A 22,060-nucleotide genomic window follows, 5' to 3' on the forward strand; every position below is an offset into this window, starting at 1 on the left:
TTGAAAACTCATTTCTTGATAACTGCTTTTTGTGTTTAGTTTGTTGTCCTTCCCCCTCACCCCCGATTAACACAATTGGCGACGTACGGTGCAAAATAAGTTCAACATACGTACGTAAGGATCGATTAGTGTCTATTTGTATACACCTTGTATGTCACGGATTCACACGACTAACTGCCACCACTGGAGGCAGCTACATTCACGACAACATAAAAATTTTTTTTTAAACACTCGAAATGTAGATAATAACTGTCGGGGTGATGTGTATCGTCGGACAGACGTAGATACTACAGCAGGGTAGGTGACCCCACTACTTCCCAAGCTGTAAATGCTATTGTTTTACACCAGCTGTAATAATGTACATGTTCACTCGATTTAATACTGCTAGATGTATGTACCTGTCAACAGGTGCCCAGGATGGAAATCCATGTTTTGTTGTCTCTGTGCTGTATACATTTTGCAACAAGCGCCTATTGAATCAGTAGCACAGGAAGGAACTTCAATATTCGAACATTTTTTGGGGAGTAGCTGTGAGAGCAAATGTGAATGTGTTTGGCACGTACGCATGTATGTTGAACTTTTTCGCACCGTACGTAGCCAACCGCGCTGATCAAAGGTGTGGGGGAAAGACAACAAAGTAAACACAAAAAGCAGTTCTAAAGAAATAAGTTTTCAATCAAGGCCATGGACATCATTTAACGACTTGGGATGGACATGTCATTTGAAAGGGCGACTGAGAATGATGGAACGGCAGGCAAGACAGAAAATATACTGGTGAAGGAAGTGATGGATTACAAAGAATTAGGGGACATGCAGGATTGAGATGAATTATAGCAGCATAAGGCGATGGAGGAAATGGTGCTAATTTGGCAAATCGAATGGACGTTTGAATATCTTCACGAATGATTGGATGATGGATGATTGATAGATGATGCTGCTTTGAACTGTGGGAGTAGGAATTAAGAATGACTGGAGACCACAGTGTTTACGACATCTACTGCTTCATATAAAGGTGCTGATTTTAACACAATGTCCTCGACAACTTACCCATAATATTTATGAATTTTCACGATTCGGAGTTGCAATTAAGACTATTAAACTATTTTTTATTTTACCAGGTAAAGCCCATTGAGCTATGTAGCTCTTTTTTAGAAACGACCTGGCCACAAATGATAGCTCAACGAAGTGGCTTATCACGTGGAAATTTATAGCAGCCAAATATTCTAAACGCAAGTCGATCCTAAATGTGAAAGGGAAAACACCAGAGGACGTGGAGGAAAATCCACGTAACCACGGGGAGAACAAGCAAACTCCAAATATACGGGCAACAGGGTTCGGATCGAACCCATGACCTCCTGCATACCAGGCAAGAAAGTTACCATACGACAATAAATTGTATTGGAGAATAGATATCTATTTTTTAAATAATGTTGTAAATGTATCTGATGATTTGATGAATATATATGTATATTTTGAGCTCTTATATTTGATATTAGTATGTGAATCGGTGCATCATCGCACCCCTACATTTTTGATCACATGCAAAATGCCACGTTCCCAATCGTTGCCCCTCCATGAGTAGGGCAGTGAGCCCAACCACCTTCCCATTTCCCTACCCCCGCGGGCACGTGGCCTCGGGCCTGTTGTTTGTGGAATATCTGTAAGTGTTGTGGGTTTACTCTCAAACACACCGCTGTTCTAAACTCGTAACTAATTGGTACGTTTTTTAGATTTGAAGCTTTCGTGACTGCAATGATTCATATTCTTAGGTTTTTTCGGTAAAGTCACGTAGGTAAAACATCAAAATTAATAAAAATAAAATAAAATAAAGATCACGACGTTTCGGAGGCAACACAAGTCTCCGTCATCAGGTGGGACCGTCACAGCCAGATTAGCTGCATCAAGTGAGGCAATGATTCAAGATGTAATCCCTTATAAGCAAGTTTGGAGGGGGGAGGAGAGGGGGGGGGCTCATCAGAATGTGGTAGCCAATGAATGGAACGTATCGGGAGGGAGGGGGGCGGGGCCAATCGCTTCCACGCCGTCGCCCACCCTTTTGGCCCCGCCCCCCTCCCTCCCGATACGTTCCATTCATTGGCTACCACATTCTGATGAGCTCCGCCCCCCTCTCCTCCCCCCTCAACTCGCTTTTAAGGGATTACATCTTGAATCCTTGCCTCACTTGATGCAGCTAATCTGGCTGTGACGGTCCCACCTGATGACGGAGACTTGTGTTGCCTCCGAAACGTCGTGATCTTTATTTTATTTTTTATTAATTTTGATGTTTTACCTACGTGACTTTACCGAAAAAACCTAAGAATATTGGTACGTTTTGTTTACGAAACAACGCTTACTAATTGGCTGTGTCGGGTGGTGGCGGGTTCAATGACACATTTATATTTACACAGTCGCTCGTGCTCTGTACCGGGCTCTTGTTTAATTTAAAAAGACAGTGGTTATTTATTGGAGGAACACTATTAAATTAATCCACTCAATAATGCTCCACTACTAATTCAATTTCACCGCCTCTCAATCATAATCTCCCTGCATCTCTTTAAGTTTGAAATCAACAAGGCTACCTACGTATTAAAATGTCGTCTTGATTCTGAAACCGGTCTTTAAAGTCTCCTGAACCTCAGGAGACTTTAAAACGAGTTGTCACTCGGTACTATGTCTGAGCGAGAGCTGTAAAAGCCTATGCAGTACTTTTAGTTTTTTTTGTTTAATTAGATGAGAGCCCAAGATACTAGGATAGTCTTATTTGCAAGATTTACCTGAACAGTTTTTTTTTCAGTTTCATTTATTTGGTATAGCCCTGTGAGCCATTCGGCTCATGAATCGGGTGCAACCGCAACAAACAAAAAACAAAAACATGAACAAGAAAACATCTTAAAGTGACTATGTGACTATGTGCAAACAGAAAATCCAAGAAAAGACAGCAAAATATTGCAGAAAAAGCACCGTACACCAACGCTGTGTGCAAAAATCCCAGTGGGCTGCAAGTCAAACAACAACAACCACAAGACAACTTATATTAAGGCCATCAGTCAAACTCCGTACTACAACAAACAAACATGGCCAGCCACGTAGCTGGAAGTTGGTCCCCTGACAATATGTTCTTCCGAAATGCGATTCCGTAAAACCGAGCAAATGAAGGACGATAGTGTTTGCAACATGCTGTGATTGACAAACCAGTGGGCAGGATATGGAATGTTGTCTTCTGCACGATGAACGCAACCCGCAATGGGGAAACTACAGAGTGAGGACCATGCAGCGATGCGATCCGGTGGCGCAGCGTGACCACAGCAGCACCGCTCTCCCTCCTCATCGGTCGACCATTGGAGACGGTCTTGAAAGCCACGCCGTGCAGGGGTGACCTGCCCGTTGTGACCACTGTTTGAATGGGAACACTGTTCGAGTATGAACGAGGAACCTGACCTTGACACACATTGGTATATCAACACTTGAACTGCGTTCACATTTTGCATGTTCGTCACGAATACAATACTAACTCTGGGGCATATCCACGCTTGTTTGGGTGAGTGTTCATTTTCGGGTTGGTTATTTTTCTATTGCTCCTTCTATTATGCTCAGCCATAAGTAGCAGCTTTTCAGCAGTTGGGAAGTACATTTTACTTGGATCACAATCCTCCAGGCCATTCCTTATGAATGACTTAAAACATTTAAACATATGCCCAAACTCGTCAGATCCCAGTCGGCCCTTTTAGTGACAAATATGGGTTAGCTTGCCACAATTAGAAATACAGCCTTGCCACGTCAAAAATATATCCCTTTTATTACCCGATTAGTGCATTGACAGATTAGCATAATTCGCATGCTCTTTCAAAGTCGCAGGCCTCATATGGGCCAAATCCAGACCGTGGGCCCTAGGTTCCCCTCCACTACAGAAATTCAAACCAATATCTGGCCAAACTCATAGGTAGACCCTCCTGAAGAAACACTTGAGCAAAATGCAGAAAGCATAATCACTGAAGCAATGTCCCACGATCGTAATCCCAGATGTACTGTACAGTTTAACTTGGTAATCTCGTGCAGATTACAGCTCGGGTTTATTCAGTGTGCAGGCCAGCCACAAGTTAATGGCGTGATGTGTAGGTGCTTATGCAGTCACGAAGAAAATGGTTTGTGTTCTTCATTTTAAAAAGGCCATTGAGCTTCGTTCGTGTATTGGCAAGGAGGCAATGTCTGCTCATTTTCAGTGGGAAAACAACGAAGTCTGCCTATTCATTATTAATGAATAAGGCCATTCATGTATTGAATTCCTCTGGTTTGCTTTAAAATCCAGAATTGTTGGCTATGATGAGTCATATATACATATTTGGTAACAGCATTATATTCACATGTGTAAAAAAAAAACCTTGTCCTTAAACAGCACATTCCAGTGTATGAAAATTTTGCAAAAAACTCGACCAACTTCAAATAAATTAGCATCATTTGTGGTACACTAAATGGAATGTATCAATGTTACTTTTGGCTGTGATGAAATGGGGGTGGATCAGTGGCGCAGTTGTTCGCGCTCTACGCTGTGAATCCGGTGACCTGAGTTTGGTTCTCTGCCACGGCTAACATCAGTGGCGAGCGATATCCGAGCCAGTCTTGGCTCACCCACAACTCACCATCAGCGTAACTAGCGTGGGGGCAGGGGGTGCACTGCCCCCCCCCCCCTGATGATGGTCAAAGCTGCGAGTTGGGGCCCCCTTGACAACCAGCATGAGATATGTTTTCAACAACAGTATAAAAGGACACACAACTTATTTAAAACGCGGTTTACTTTTGTTTCATGAAAATGCTTTAATTTACGCTCCACGTTTAATTTGTATTTCATGAGAGCAGGAAAATCCACAATGGAGAGCAGTAACAGTTGGCTTCCGCAAATTGTGCAGTCAAATATTGGAACCCCATCTCATCCCCTGAGCTGATAATGTAGCTACGCCACCGATACACACCAACCCACACTGCCCAGAATGATAAGGTATGGTTCAACAATCCCCGTGACTGACATGGCATGGGGATGCCTTCATCCAGCAGTAACAAGTTGTAGGTCACTTAAATATATATTGTAATTAAACACTTGTTTTTTTTCTAGATTTGAAGCTTTCGTGACTGCAAGGATTCATACTCTTAGTTTTTTCGGTAAAGTCACGTAGGTAAAAAATGAAATTAAAATTAATAAAAATAAAAATAAAACAATAAAAATCACGACGTTTATATTCATTAGAGCTGTAATTACATCAGCAGGCAATGGATACTTTCGATCCCAATACAGAGTCATCCGGTATATGCATGTTACAGCCCTATCTGGCTTTAGAGAGAAATAATACGCGCTACCGTACTATGATACATTAATATACCATGAAGCAGCTCGTTTCATAACACCACTTGTGCACAGGGACATTTCATGAACAGCAAAAAAATGGTGACACTGTTATCTTGAAAAGTATTCATGTTTTTTTTTTATATTCACGGCAAGCATAACTACACAATAATTTTTAAATCTCAGAACATGATGATCATCGACTTTTGTTTTGCTATAATTTGTGCAGTATATAATTGAAATTGCCCTTTACTTAAGGTGGGCCAAAAGTCAGGACACGTAGGCTTATTTAATTTATTTGAACACGAGATTTGAAGCTTTCGTGACCGCAGTAATTACTCTTGGTTCTTTCAACAAAGTCACGTCGAAAGGAAATAAATTAAATAACAGATTACGACGTTTCGATTGTCATCAGGTAGAACTAAATTTGAGAGAGAGACACGGTGTCTTTGTGTTGTGTCTCTCTGCTTGTGTGTCTGTCTGTGTGTCTCCGTGTCTATGTTTTGTCTCTCTCTCAAATTAAGTTCTACCTGATGACGACTGCTTGTGTTGCAATCGAAACGTCGTATTCTATTATTTAATTTATTTTCTTTCTACGTGACTTTACCGACAGAACCAAAAAGTTATTTGAACACTGCCATTGAAACATTTTAATTGTGGATTTTTTCAGTTAATATTTTATCTATTATCATTATTAATATCTATTTGTTTTCTTCCAGTGAGGTCATCTCAAATCTGTTGCTTACTAAACTCGACCAAGAACCCTGAATGAATTGGGACAAAATAATTGACGAATGTTCAAACATTAGCTTCAAAAAACAAGTCCCAAATTAATTTCAAGATAATTATTGCATCCATTGATGTTAATGGACGTCAGTTTGGACATTGTTGAATTAAACGAAATAGCCCTATGTGATATGTTAATATAAATAGAATAACTCTGTGTGTCCTGACTTTTTGGCCACGCTGTACACTTTTCAGAGCCACGAAGCAGAATCACGTGCATAAGCAAACACCGTATTGGTAAGGCTGAGAATGAAATTACATTTCGATTTAAAGCTTTCGTGACTGCAAGGATTCATCTTCTTGGTTCTTTCGGTAAAGTCACGGAGAAGGGAAATAATAAAATAATAAAAATAAAACATTTTTATTATGTTCTACGTGACATTACGTAGAAGGGAAATAATAAAATAATAAAAAGAAAACATAATAAATGTTTTACTTTTATTAGAACCAAGAAAATGAAATTGCACTCGCGCTTTTACTGGCAAAGGGGTGGCTCTCATCTCCAATGCCGACCCTGAGATTGTGGTGCAAATTCCACATTCCTCTGCCATGATATTTCCACCACTGCCTGGCGGATCTTCTTCGATGAGGCACGGCCTTTAACGTGCCAATGAATCTTGCGAGCCACGTAGTTGTGAGGGGCTTCACTGGATAGGGACGCCCATTCATCCACCCGCACGCAGCAGCGTGGTGCAGTATGACACGTGGTGGACAATCCACAGTGAGCTTACGTGTCCTGTAGGTGAGTAGCCATGGTACTCAATGTTGTAGAGACTCCAGAGTGACGATGGCCTGCGATGACCCTGGATTTTAACAGTCTCATTGATTGCGAGCTTACCGAGCTACGCCCAGAGGTTTGCCCAGAGGCTGGGAAGGATTTGTATTACAGTGATTGTGTTGTGCAGTCCAACAGAGAGTGGCTGGCGAGATACCTCAATGTCAGATATTAATCTTTCAATACGTTTAAGTGTGTTTCATTCCTATTACAGTATATCAGGTTTCAACTCCATAACACGAAACTCACCTCGTTATATTTTGTACTGAACGTTGTTTTTGTATCCATGGTGCATGGTCATGGTGTGTTGCTTATCAAATGATTCACGTGGCTAGTTTGGCAGTGTCTCTGTGACCTGCTGCTGTGTTGGCAAATTTGATCATGTCAGGTGTGCCCTCACATCGTAAAACCGTGCCTCCACCAGAAGAAGATATTATGTTTCATGCCTATTGACGTCATTACACACACATCGCATAAAAGCATATACATGTTTATACTTATACGCAGTGGCGAGATGTTGACTACCTCGCCTGGTATGCATGAGATCGGCGGGTTCGATCCCGACCCTGACACCTAAATTGTGTATTTGGAGTTTGCATGTTCTCCCCGTAGTCGCGTGGATTTTTCTTCGGTTTCCTCCGGTTTTTCCTCCACATTTAGAAACATGCTTTGCGAATATGTGGCTGCTATAAATGTCCACATGATAAGCCACTTCGTTGAGCTATCAGGGTGGCTTCTGAAAAAGAGTGGAGCTTACCTGGTAAATAATAATATATCGTTTAGTTATGGCATTGAATAAGAAAATGCAATTGCTGAAAGTGGCGATGCAATGATTAGCACTCTGCACTATGAACCCAGCGATCTGAGTTTGATTTGGCGATCATGGTCAACATCAGTGGGGAATCCTCTTTCACCAACTCGCATTGACCAGCAGGGTGAAGTATGGTCAAACAACTCCCATGACCAACATGGCATGAGGAAGCCTTCATCCAGCTGTGGATTTATGAAGAGCTACGAGTTGTCATTTGCTTGGAATAAGAATCGATACAATATAAAACGCAGCAATATTGCAGGCATAACTTTAATTCGAATCACATTTTAAAGGAATGGAATTCTATTGTAGAATAATATGCAAATTATGTCATGGTCGTACACACGGTTCTTTTACACATGTATCCTTTCGCAATTTTTTCCCCTCAAGGAATTCTGTGTAAGGTTGTGAGTGACCTGTCCTGCATTCCAATAGCACACCGCTGGGAAGCAGGCTATAAATGACAATGCCCACACCTGTGGCCGTGCATTTCCAAACCTGGTAAAGCCTGCTGCATAAAAGCCTCAAAGCGGACTACATCATCATCTATCTACTGCTGGATGAAGAGCCTCCCCACATACCTTTCACATTTCTGCGATGCCCACAATCCATCTCGCTCCCACACACGAAGCAGATCTCATTGCTCCATCTCCACGGGAACATTTCTTTTCCTGTGTTTGCCTGCCATTCCATTGCCAGTCTCGTCCATTGATGTGTCTTACCAAAACCCGCTTACTTTTATAAACAGTCAACGTGATCTCTCTCCGATTGCACTTGTTCCCCCGATTCATGTGTTTCTCTTTCTCTCGGTGTAATTCACAACTTGCACCTTCCCGGGTCACTTTCATACTTTCATCCTTTGTTTCATTTTCTGGCAATGTCCATACGTATGATCCGTAATGTCATAGCAGATCGTAAGAGAGTAATTTAAAATGTGATGCTCTTCATTATCAAAAAAAAAATTCTCCCCCCCAAAACATTTCACCCAACTCTCACTCGCCTCATAATTGCATGGCATTATATCCAAATCTGCTTCCAATAATCGTCGTGGATATATTGGTGGTGGTAATCCATTGAGGGCCCCAACAATACATTATTTTTGAATGCCTCACGTGACTATAAATATTATACGCTGGACAATCTAACAAATGCAGTTTTATCACGTTTGCGTGAAATCATTTAATTAATAGACAAATTACAACATTACCGTTAGTCGGCGTATTAGAATAATTATCCCTTTGACTTTAATATCAGAATCTGAGTTCAAGCTGATATTAGATGCCCCCTAATTTGTGTTTGAATGCAGGCCCCCTTGAGCCATTTGGGGGGCTAAGCTTTTGCTTATCCATAGCACCATCACTGCCAAGGTGTCCACATTATGTACACCGAGGGTAATCTTCTGGTCAAATGTTGTGCTGTTGCCTCTCCACAGGCCTTCAGCACATCAAGAACAGGATTAACAACATGAACGAAGTCTAATCTGTGTTTTGATAGTGCCAGTATTGTTACAAGCAGGCGTATCCTTTGTGTGAACTGTCGTTTACTGGAGAACAATGAATGCATGATGAATGTAGACATTTATAATAATGCTTTTGGCCCTTGAAACAAGATTAGTATAATTGAATACAGGAAAAAATAGACTGTTGTCAGAGATCACGCGCCATTGATATTAGCCGTGATCAGGAATCAAACCGTAGTTGCGTGATTTTCAATGCAGGGCGCTCACCAATGTACTGAGCATTGCCAAAGTACATATAAAATTTTCGTTTTCAAATGAAGATGCACATAAATTACCGCTTCTACATCAGTGGATGTGTGGCCACATGGGAGTGGCTATGAATGTCCTCAGGAAACACAATGCTTAAAATCTACACCGTAATTATACGAACGTAAAATAATATAGCCAATGACACTGCGAGCCTTTGTAGTGGATGTCTCTTAATTTACTAAATAATTACAGCAATGGTTTGTATAAAACCCAGCAGGCTTGTTCATGATCTAATGAATTCTACCGTATGCCAATTGTGGTACTGCCCTGGAAATGATTTTCATGCTTGCTGCTGTGTGTAATGCTGTCTTGCTGCATGGTTATAGTGGAAAGCATGACAGTAATTTGCTGAGAGTTCATTCCTTTATTTTTTTAAATTTCGATCGTAATAACACAATCTTTGCAGCAGGGAATGAGCGGATGAGGTCATGAACTAGACTGTAGAAAAAACAGATTGAAACAGTCTTACCGGGCCTGCACCCATCCATGCACGGAAAAACATTCACAATGGTTGTATTTCAATCGTACACTGCATCCAGTTTTTGGAGACAGTACTTGACGCTTATGTCGCTGTACACGGACCTCCAGCAAAACACTTCTAATCTGCTACCTGGTAACTGTCAGATTCGGTTTTCTGTGGAGTACCAGTTGGTCTGAAATGTATCCTGATTGCAGCAAAGTGGCTCTTCCTGTTATCCACGAATTCACAGATAAGAGGAGGTAAAAAAAAATGTATGATGATGCCGTATTGTCACTGTGTAGGTTATCTCGGGTTTGTTGCTCTACATATTCTCCTGTGTGTTTTCGGTTTTTACCGCTTGTTGTTTGGCATGATGTCCGACGTTTCGCTCCACGTTCTGAGACCTGCCACCGCTCCACATACTGGCAGATTCTCCACGTAGAGCGAAACTTCACGCCGAACAGCAAGAATTACAACCCAAAGACACATCGAAGATACTATTGTTTCCGAATTTCATTGTATTTTAGAATCATTGTTAGTCGTCTTTTTATGGCTAGGGTTAAAACACCCTCGCAATAGGGAAAAAGAGAAAACAAATGCAACGTATGATCCGTAACATATCCAACAGTTATATGATGTAAATATAGCAAATAAAAGGACCATAATTTAAACATGTAACATGCACAGTATTCGCTCATTCTCGAAGAGAGAGAGAGAGAGCCACTGACTGAGAGAAACCACAGCTAAAGGCAGTAGACACGTGGAAAGCAGGTTGCTAATAACAATTGCCCAAGCTCTGCGGTCCTCTACATGTGAATGCGTTATCGGCCAATTAAAGAGCGCTTACATGTGGGAGGAAACTGGAGGCACCGTGAGAAAAACCACGCGTGCGAGGGGGCAACACTCAATCCCCCATACAGTCGGAAGAGGCTGGGTGAAATGTTTTTGGAGTCCACATTTTTGCTCTACCAACTTTCTCCTGGCCAGTCAGGGTTATAGCACCTCCTCAACGCCCACAGGGAAGGGGGTTTTCGCAACATTTGTGCGACCCGCCAACCCTCGCCTGCACAGTGCTGGATTACAGGCGTGTGCCTCCACCACCTATCTTCCTCAAATTAACGCTATCACCGACAGATGCAGTGACACGATACTTTCATTTCCTGCTGCAAGTAGCACATTTATTACGGTGTGAAATATAATATAGCCTTGCATTGTCCTGCTTTTGTGAATTATACGGTCTTTAACATCCGCTTGAAACCACGACCGCAACCATTTAAAACCCCCAACTCAATGCAGTATCTATCACCACATTTTAGAATGTTTGTAAAACGTGTAACTGAACGTGCAAGCTTCTACTAGTTCTGAAATCACCACATTGGTCAGTGTAGTCTCATTGTAAGATGAAATGACAACTGTGGGAAGGTTGCAGGACAATAACAGTATGCCCCGGGAGAATAAAACTAAGGTTTAGAATGTATTACGTTAATAAACTTCAACGATTACCAGAAAGCCATTTGCACCGTCTCGCCTCTTAATTGTAAATTGAACAGCATACACTATTGTGAACACCATCGTTGACTACGATACTGTACTTTGTTTCACGATATGTTTCAAATAATGTAACGGAAAAATAATTTTATATTGTAATCATACAGAACGTTAAATAACGCAACTTCCAAGAATATGTTTCCAAATATTGTACATGAAACATTAGGCTAATCAAATTATATGAATAGAAAAATTCTTATCATTCACTGCATCCTTATGTGCTTATTTTCAAAGGACAAAAATATAAGACATTGCGTTGAGTGGCATAATTGGATTAAAGGAGGCATCATTTGTATTTGTTATCTGGCATCTTTGGGTGGTGCATGACTGTGGTGCAGTGCTTTGGAGGCGAGGCGGTTGGTGGCTCACACGTATATTTGAGAAAACGCTCAAACCTGCTGGGCTGCGAGATGGCCAGCAGGCAATACAGAAAGTAAATCTGTTAACCCATCTGGACGGACAAATATCATCCCCGTCTACACGTTACGGGGTTTTTTTGGGTACTCAAGTTGATTAAATAGATGGCCAACATTACAATGCATGGCCCTCTTGAAAAGAGTCTCGGAGACTCAGGGGCAATTCCCTGAGTGAATAAATGACATTGGAAAATTTTTACTTGAAAAAAAATTGCATGCTTAAAAAATACTCTTATTGTCTGCAAAGTTAATACTTTCTGAAATGTGGAAACTCTTCTTTATGTTCTAGATTTGAAGTTTTCGTGACTGCAAGGATTCGTACTCTTTGGTTTTTTCGGTAAAGTCACGGAGGTAGCTTGTGTTGCCTCCGAAACGTCGTGATTTAATTTAGTTGTTTTTTCATCTTCTTTCTGTCATAAATTCCTTGGTACATGTGTAATGTAGGAACTTGGCGGGAGACGACCTTACGGGTAGCACACTCTTTTATTAACACCAACTTATATTACACGGGTGGCTAACTCCAGCCTTAACCCACAGGGTTCCCCCGGCTACACCCACACGGGCTCTTAACCTCTCGGAACACACCCAGCCGGGGTGTCCGTCTCGACTCTGGGTCCCACAGTCTCGGTCCACAGGGACGTCAGACCACGGGTCCCACAGTCTCGCCTCCGAGCCACACAGGGCCACGGCCCTCACAAGGACAGCGGGACTAGGGGTCTCAGGGCCTACCTCTGAACTCCGTCTTCGGTCTTCGACTGGTTAACAACTCCCCGAGTGCTCCCGCGCGTCCCCCTTTATAGTCCTTCATGCGGACGTCGCTGAGAGCACCCACCCCAGTTGACCAATCACTGCGCGCTGCCCACGATCCTCTTTCCCACCTTGTGTCAGCGCGCACAACCACGCACCCCACGCCGCCCCGTAATCTCTCACTCCTGGCGCGCGCGTCAACACCACGCCTACATCGCGTGCCCAACCACGCACCCCGCGCCGCCCCGTGATCTCTCACTGCGGGCGCGCGTCCGCACCACCACTACACCTGGAACAATATTGCATTTCTATTAAGTTTAAAGGCATTCTTTCTGGGACAAATTTCAATGGGAAATCGAACACATTCCTTAATTTTAAGTGCTTTGGAGCTATGCATTACAGTATTTTTCTCTGTAATATAGTATGCACAGCATAACTTATTTTATCTACCACCTTATTTCTGACAACTTTTATACGCTGGACCTATGTTGTCTACATACATTGCAATATCCATTGCCCCTATTCTGTCTATTATCTGCGATTTTACCAAATGAATAGAGTTCATTGGCAAAGTCATATTATTCATCATATTGTGTTTGTTTGTGAACAAGTGGAGTAAATTCACGGAATAACATCACGGATATTGGGATCTGCAATGTCCATCCCCAACATCATCGTCGATAAGAGGAGTTCCACTGTTGAAGTCTTTAAATGATCTTCAAATGTTGATGCTTAAGCGTTATTAATCATTGTCCTTCTCGTATTATGTAACGCTTTGGATGGGGTTGTGAGTGACCTTTCATCATTCTTGTAAATCAGCTTAAGGTTGAATGTTTTTTACCCACGCAAACAAAAAAACATTTCACAAAAAATCAATCACATGTTTGTGTAATCCAGGTCTGCATTGCAACAAGAGGCAGCCTCAATGAACACGTCTCATTTGTGATACTATGTTGTCAGTGGGGCACAAGCACAAATAAACAAACTCAGCATTTATGCGCTATGAAGAAGGTCCATTGCTAGAAACGTCGATTCATGTTTTATTTCCCCTTTTAAGGCAACGATGTTATTGGTGAATGTGTTCAGTTTTTTTGGCCATAAGTTCAATGGAATTACGATTAATATCAGAAACGTGAAGCGGGCTTATTCAATCTAAAAACAAGAGCAAGAAAATCAGAAAGCCAACAACGTAGTATGTGCATGGTTTAAAAAAAAAGATTCCATTCGGAACATGCAGTACCTCTGTTCCCCATTAAGTCCTTCACTGCATACAGCTCAGGATGGAATGCGTGTGATGATGGTGTGTGTTGTGCTTGTGCGTGCATGATATGCCTGTGACGTCTGTCTGTCATGTTCCTATGCATACTGTACAGTATATGTGTGTGTGATATCAATATTGATCAATATCGTGACGTGTGTATGTACAATATGTATTGGGGGGGCGGTCGTGTAGCGGATTATCGCTGCGCCGCGAACCCGGCAGCTCGAGTTCGATTCCCGATCAAGGCCAAAGTCGCCACCAATGACGATTATATCTGAACCGGTCCTGCCCCCACCCCCCTAGGTCCACTCAGCCTCAATCAAATGAGTACCCCGGCGTGTAAACATCGCCACTGGATGAGTAACAAAGGTGGCCGGACGTGGTTACTATCCTAAACCCACTGCTCAGGGCTATACGGCGACGTGTCTTTGGTGTGTAGCAATCACAAACGCGTCTGTCTGCCTTCGTAACAACGCCAGCAGACACTTGGCCCAACAGCCTCGCGTTGTCTTACACGGGGCAGCTTTGTCTTTGTGTGCGTGGTGTGTTGACGAAAATGATGGTGGTGGTGATGATGATGGTGGTGGTGATGATGGTGATGATGATGGTGGTGGTGATGGTGGTGATGATGCGGCCCTTCGCGTGTGCGTCACGGGAGGAAGAACGCGCACACCCCACAACCAACCCCCCCACCTCCAACCCACCACCACCCCCCACCACCAACCCCCCACTACCACCCCCCACTACCACCACCCCCACTACCACCCCCTACCACCCCCCACCACCACCCCCCACTACCAACCCCCCACTACCACCCCCTACCACCCCCCACCACCGCCCCCCACCACCACCCCGCACTACCAACTCCCCACCACCACCCCCCACCACCAACCCCCCACCTCCACCCCCCCCCACCACCAATCCCACACCTCCAACCCCCCCCCCACCTCCAACCCCCCACCACCAACCCCCCACCACCACCCCCCACCACCACCCCCCACCACCACCCACTACCACCCCCCACCACCACCCACTACCACCCCCCACCACAACCCCCCCACCCCCCACTACCACCACCCCCCACCCCCACCCCATAAAGAGGCGGTGATCTGCCCCCACCCCCACCACGCAAACAGCGAGAGCGATTCACGCTGCTGCTGCTGCTGCGGCTGAACCCTCCTCCACCCTCCACCCCGCCACACATCACTCGCACTCCGCGCGTGTTACCAAGCAGCCTGTGGCACACAGCACCACCACCATCACGAGCAGCTGTCGTGCACGGGATGATGATGTTGATGGTGTTGATGTTGTTGTTGACGAAGTGAGAGATCGGTGGGCACGACACGGATGGTAAATGTACACGGCGCACCGCCCGGAGCCTCCGAGCAGAGACGTCAAGCAGTGACCTCATCCTCCTCCTCAACTTCCTCCTCGTCCTCTTTCTCCTTCTCCTCAACCTCTTCCCGGGATTCGCCAAAGACGAGGAGAGCCCACAGAGCCCATGGCCGACCCGGTGTTTGATAGTAAAGCGAGGTGAGAGACAAAGACGCGCCGTGGTTTTTGCCCCGTATCCATCGCTGCGATGCGCGCTTCTCTCTCCCTCGTTTTAAAAGGGGACGCACACACGTTCAAGTGTGTGATGATGGTGGTGATAATGGTAATGCCTATGACTGTGTGATGATGGTACAGGCGGCGATGATGGTGGTGGTGATGGTAATTCCTATGACTGTGATGGTGGTGATTATGGTACAGGCGGCGATGATGATGGTAATGACTGTGTGTGATGATGGTGATGGTGGTGATGGTAATGACTGTGTGTGATGGTAATGGTATGACTGTGTGATGTTGATGGTGGTGATGACTGTGTGCGAAGATGGTGATGATGATGGTTATGACTGTGTGTGATGGTGATGATGATGGTGATGACTGTGTGTGATGGTGATGATGGTGATGATGATGGTAATGACTGTGTGTGATGGTGATGATGGTTATGACTGTGTGTGATGGTGATGATGGTGATGATGATGGTGATGACTGTGTGTGATGGTACAGATGCTGGCGGTGGTTGATGATACACAATAATCACGTCTCTGTGCATGATGGCGATGCTGCTGTTACTGCTGATGATGACTATCCAGTAACTATGCTACTGGACAGTTTATGTTACTGGATGTGATTGGTGGTGAGGGTTGCCACCCGTTGTAATGCCCCCAGTGTTGCCCTCTGGTCCGGTGCTGGGGGTGGGCCACGTTTTAAAGCCCCCAGATGTGTTTTTGTGCCCCGTTGCATAATCGTGAAACGTTCTTAGCGTGATACGCCTGGGATTTGTGGGTTTTTTGTTTTAATTACCTCCAAGATGATGGCAACTTTCTCGGTGGTTGTTGATTTTTGTGGTGGTGGTGGTGGTGGTGGGACGCCTCGCCGAGTCTCAAGACTCTTTTAATTGTCACGAGGGGGGTCCTGCGGTGGGATGTTTGGCCACGTTTGGGTTGATCTCTTGTTGATGTGAGAGTTTGTGGTGGACGGCAAACCCGAAGAAAAAGAAGACCCCCACCACCAACATCATCGCCATCATACCCTGTCGACCCGTGCGGGTTTATACCACGAATTCTTGTACAGGAGGCACATTGAGTTTTCAGAGCCACACGGCGCACAGGCGTTTCAATTAACAAAAACACACATTGTGGGTTTGTGTTGTGTTTCTCTCCCTTGCGATGGGACTTTGTAGGGTTTTATAAAGGGCACGGGGGTGACCAATGAGGTCTGGATTGGTCTAAGGTAGGGCACTACTGATTAGGGGTTCACGGTATGCTAATCGGGTGTTTCTCTTGAGAACAATACCGGAGTTGTTTGTGTACGTTGTGCGTACAATTCACGTGTGTCTGTGTGTGTGTGTGCTCGCTAACAGCACTTGCCCCTACAGTATGTTAAGGCTTTGTCTTTATCTTTGTGTGTGTGTGTGTGTCTTTGTGTGTCTGTGTATCTTTGTGTGTCTGTGTATCTTTGTGTGTCTGTGTATCTTTGTGTATGTGTGTCTTTGTGTGTGTATGTGTATCTTTCTGTGTGTGTGTGTATGTGTATCTTTCTTGTGTGTGTGTATGTGTATCTTTCTGTGTGTGTGTATGTGTATCTTTCTGTGTGTCTGTGTGTATCTTTGTGTGTGTGTATATATTTGTGTGTATGTATCTTTGTATGTATCTTTGTGTGTCTGTGAGTCTCTGTATCTTTGTGTGTCTGTGCGTCTCTGTATCTTTGTGTGTCTCTGTATCTTTGTGTGTCTGTGTGTGTGTATCTTTGTATGTGTGTCTGTGTAGTGGGGAGCGGTAGTGTAGCGGTTAGCGCGTTGCGCTATGAACCTGGCGACACGAGTTCGATTCCCGCTCACGGCCAACACCAGTGACGATTATCTGAACCGGTCCCGGCCTCCCCTAGGTCGACTCAGCCTCAAATGAGTACCTGGTGAGGTGTGTAAACATCGTCACTGGGGAGACAAAGGCGGTCGGGCGTGGTGCTGGCCACCCACCCCCTCGTGTACCGTTCTGGCCTTCATAGGTGCTCGCTAACAGCACTTGCCCCTACAGTCTGTTAAGGCTATACGGGGGATCTTTGTCTGTGCCAACCCAACCCGGCCACCCGAGTTCAATTACCGCCCGTGACCACCACCAGGCCATCTGATCCGGACCTGGGGGGGTGGGAGGCCTTCTCCATTTAGGTAGGCTCGGCCTCAAAATTAGTACTGCAAACATCACCACTTGGGGGGGGGGGAGACAAAGGCGGTCGGGCGTGGATGCTGGCCCACTCACAAGCCCCTCGTGTGCCGTGCCGGCCTTAACAGATGTTGCCACTCACAAACAGTACAGTGCTTGCCCATACAGTCTGTTGTTACAGGCTACACGTGGATTCGTTTTCTTGCGTGGTACTCGTGTTTGTGTGGTGCGTTTTTAATATACCGTACCGTATACGTGTGTGTGTGGTGTATGTCAATGTGCTTTAATGTGTATGTACAGCATGTCTGCTTTGTGTGTGTCTTTGCTTGTGTAATCGCGTACACATCTACATAAGCGTGTCCATCAGATGTGCGTATGTAGCAAGCTGTCGCCAGAACGCGTGACATTTCAAGTGCACCTAGCCTGGCATTAATGCTGTTGATGTACAATGCTTTTAAGCATGCGTGCGATGTGTACTTGTGTGTGTCCCATACAAGTCCACAGGACACGTGTGCACCCTCACGTTTAGACACGGGTCTGCGTGCGCCTGCCAACCCACGCTGGCCAGCGTGGTGAAGTATGGTCAAATAACCCCCCCACACACACACACAATCCGCTGGGCGTTGTGGGGGGCCCTCATCCCCGTCCCACGGTAGGTTCACAAGAGGGGGCTGCTCCCATTTAAAGGGTTAAACTTGCTGGGTTTTTTTTGTTTACACAGGACCGAACCTGTGCACACAAAGTGCACCTAGCCTGACACTGTGGTGACGTCACGGTGACTTAGCAGAGAATGTTGGCTGCTGTTGGATGCAGTCGACTTGTCCGTGGTGTGTGCCAGTGCTTGTGTAATACTGTAGGTCTCTGTGTGTGTGGGGGGGGGGCACCGTGCTGTGTGTCACGATTTGTCTGAACCGGGCCGAGGACTCAACCTTAAACGAGTAACCTGGTGGGCACCTCCCAAATGCACCGATGTCTACGCACGGTGCGAAAGAAGTTCAAGCTACACGCATAAACGTCAGCCCTGGGGAGACAAAGGCGGGCTTGGCCGTGGGGCTGCTCACTCACACCCCCCCCCCCCTCGTGTGCCCTGTCGGCCTTCATAGGTGCTCACTAACAGCACTTGCCCCCAACATTCAGCTGAAGGGCTTTATGCTGTTTGTGGAATTGCACTCCGTTGCTGTACGCAATTGTAGAAAATTCGTGCTTTGAACAATTTTTTTTTATCACTTATGTATACATCACATGAGTTTCCATCATTGTGTTCTCCATGTGGCATGTACTTTTAAAATGCTGTATTCAATACATGGGTGCATTGTAGACATCTGTAATTGTACGTGTGTCCATTTGGACCGTGTCACCTAAGTTGTTTTATCCTGAAAGCAATCTAGAGTCGAACTTATTAGCGTTAAACAACGGGTAACAACGGAGACCTCGTGGCCGTATCTCTATTTATTCCTGCCATCTCATCGCCAGTCTGCCATAGTGGCGTTAGAAGTTTATATAATGTGCGGCATCTGCTCACGCATTGTTTACGCTATTTTTAGACTTTAATATTGTACGAGATTTCAGCGGGAAGGACCCGATAATATGGTACACAGTACAGATCTTTAGTTACAATCTTGACTTACATGGGTCTCGATGCAAACAGCAAGTTTAATTTGTTTACTTTCCACAGACAGAGAGGCACATGGGCACATTCCAGAAGCACAAATGGAGAATCGTCAAAAAAAACACCCGGGCAGCTTTCAAGAACAACACGAGGCTTGATGGCGAAAAACTACGAGGTTGAGCTCATTTAATTAACTCGTACATCACTGTTGGTAGGAGGAACTCCACGAGAGGGAGCTCTTAAGAGAGCCCTTTGAGATCGTATTTTTGGCCTACTCTTCCACACTGACCCAGTAGTCTTGGAAGGGTTGGTCGGTCCCGTTGTTTAAACGTTGGATTGCAAGGCCAGTGTGCTGACCATTATTAACACCATGGCAGCATCCATATTCATTGTTGGGACGTGTTTGAATGTTAATTTTTTTCGTATTGTCAGCACAGGCATTAGCAAACCGCTTACCCTCCCTCCAAGCCAACACCCTTGAAGCAACCAACTTGTCAATGCGTAGAATGTGTGGAATTGCAGGATTACACACTGTACAGTACTGTGTTTTTTTGTACGTGGGCATATGCTTGAGAATTGGGCCATGCAGTTGTTTAAATACACAAATCGCGATTACCTGATGATTGGTTCAGTTAGCTGACTAATCGCGTACCATTCTTCCCACGTGCTGATCTATAGACAGGAGGTAATGGGCTGGGGTTGGTGGCTTGTTGGGGGGGGGGGGGTTCCAGCCTTCAGGAGGCAGTATGTGGGGGCAACGTCATTTTTAAAATGGTCCAAGTAACTGACCGCAAAAAAGTTGTATTTCTATGTTAATTGATGAATAGCCCCAGTGCTACATGTCCACATTAACACATTAATCCTGAGTAACTCCTCTTATGAATAGGGGGATAATGGATAACAGCATGGATTTGCCTCGTGCATGCTCATACAGGTGAAACAAAAGCAATCGACAGGAAGCTGTGTAACTACAAACACGTGTTTATTTCGTTTGCATCTAATTAGTCAATTGATTGGGTGCGGGTTACATATCTCGCGCAAAGCACGAAAAATGCTAGAAAGTGCAAAAGAGATAGCGAACACCTCCTATATGACGCTGAAAACATTTTTTTAAGGCTGAAGAACGTTTTTTTTATGGTGTCAGCGAGGCATTCTACTCTGATGGCAGCTGGAGAGAGGAGCAATTGGGGAGACGAGTCCAATGAGGGCGATTGCCAACATTTCAGGTGTTGCCCATGTGCTCTCCAACTGTGCACACTTGTTTTACAAATTGGCAAACAATACTCCTTTAAATAAATTACCTGTCTTTGTTATACACTGCAATTACCGACAATACACAATCTAGAGCCCCTTTGTCAATCCGAGGTGGTTTAAGCCCCCGCACCACGTAAGTCATTGCAGGCTTTTTTTAACCATACTTCACCACGCTGGTCAGTGTGGGTTGGTGAAAGGGAGGGCAAGGCCCAGGATTGGTTCAGATACTACCTCCGATTAGCATGGTTAGCTATGTACGGTGAGAAAGACGTTCGACATACAGTACATCTACATCATGGGACCTCCTTTGCCAGTACCAAAATATAATATATTTCCCCCCCTTTTATCTGGCAACAAAACAGGTGTTAAGATGTTAAAACACCAAACTGAAACCTTTAACAAGGAATCATGTCTGCCTTAACCACAACACTTCTGGTCAAAATGCAAACAAAAAAATACTCTGATAATATATGCATTGTCTTTGAAACCGATTGGTCCACACCAGAGACAGCTTTCTTTTTGAGCCTCGTCTCAAACAGTGTTAGAAAGGCCTTTTGGCGTCCTCTGGTCTAACACCGTTTGAGAAGTGACTCAAAAGAAATCTGTCTCTGGTGTAGACCAGTTTCAAATACAATGCATGTTATCAGTGTTTTTTTTGCATTTTGAACACAAGTATTGTGGTTAATGCAGACTTGATTCCTTGTAAAAGGTTTCAGTTTGGTGTTTTAGCAACTAGACACCTATTCTTGGTTCTTTCGGTAAAGTCGCGTGACTATACCGAAATAACCAAGAATATGAATCCCTGCAGTCACGAAAGCTTTAAATCAAAACTTAACGCATGTTTTGTTGCCAGATAAAAGGGAAAAGCCCTATTCTCATACAGGACATGCATACTTTCCGAGTATGTTAGCTGTGAGCAGGAATCAAACTCAGGCCGCCGGGTTCATTGCGCAGTGCACCACCAATCTACCCCAAACACCTTTCCAAAATTTTCTAGCACACCAACCTAACTTTTCTAATCTACGATTGAAAGCGATGCTGATGATTGACCTTGTGCAAAACACTTTTAATCATTGTCCTAACTTGAGTTAACGAGAAGTTGGGGATAACGGGATTAATTTATTAACCTCGCCTTTGTTTTTAATTGTTTTTGTTTGAACCCATGTCCACGGTCACAACAGAGGACCCCTATACATGCAATTAAGGACAGAGTGTCTGGGGATTGTGCCCTCTCAGTAGGCGTTCCTCCTTGTTAAGGTGTACGAGGTTCATTTTGTAACCATGGAGGGGGTGGAGTGACAAAGATCACACAAAAATAGAGAAAAAGGAAGACGGTCTTCTTATTTAAATTATTAATTAATTTATAAGCGTTCCCCCGCAGATTTGTATGGGGTCTTTTTCTTACTTTATTGGATAGTTTGTAGATATGTGGAAAGGCTGATCCGCAATGAGTGGAATTGCAGATCAGCTGAACCACATGGATTACTTTACATCTTGGATAAGATGATTGTGTGTAACAGGTAAAGTCTTCGACTGTAGATACACACAACTAATTTATACGCACTACGTTAAAACACCTCTTA

General features: G+C 44.4%; 1 protein-coding gene across 1 annotated transcript in view; it reads left to right on the plus strand.

Annotated features, from left to right (window-relative positions):
- Positions 1-22,060, plus strand: part of LOC144950061 (ornithine decarboxylase antizyme 1-like) — a 98,484-nt gene that overhangs the window by 65,848 nt on the left and 10,576 nt on the right. The window contains exon 2 of the mRNA XM_078880055.1: positions 15,234-15,440. Coding sequence (XP_078736181.1) covers positions 15,234-15,440 — 207 coding nt within the window. The remainder of the gene's footprint in view (positions 1-15,233; positions 15,441-22,060) is intronic.

The sequence above is a fragment of the Lampetra fluviatilis genome, chromosome 3 (genome assembly GCF_964198595.1).
Source record: "Lampetra fluviatilis chromosome 3, kcLamFluv1.1, whole genome shotgun sequence".
Taxonomy (NCBI): domain Eukaryota; kingdom Metazoa; phylum Chordata; class Hyperoartia; order Petromyzontiformes; family Petromyzontidae; genus Lampetra; species Lampetra fluviatilis.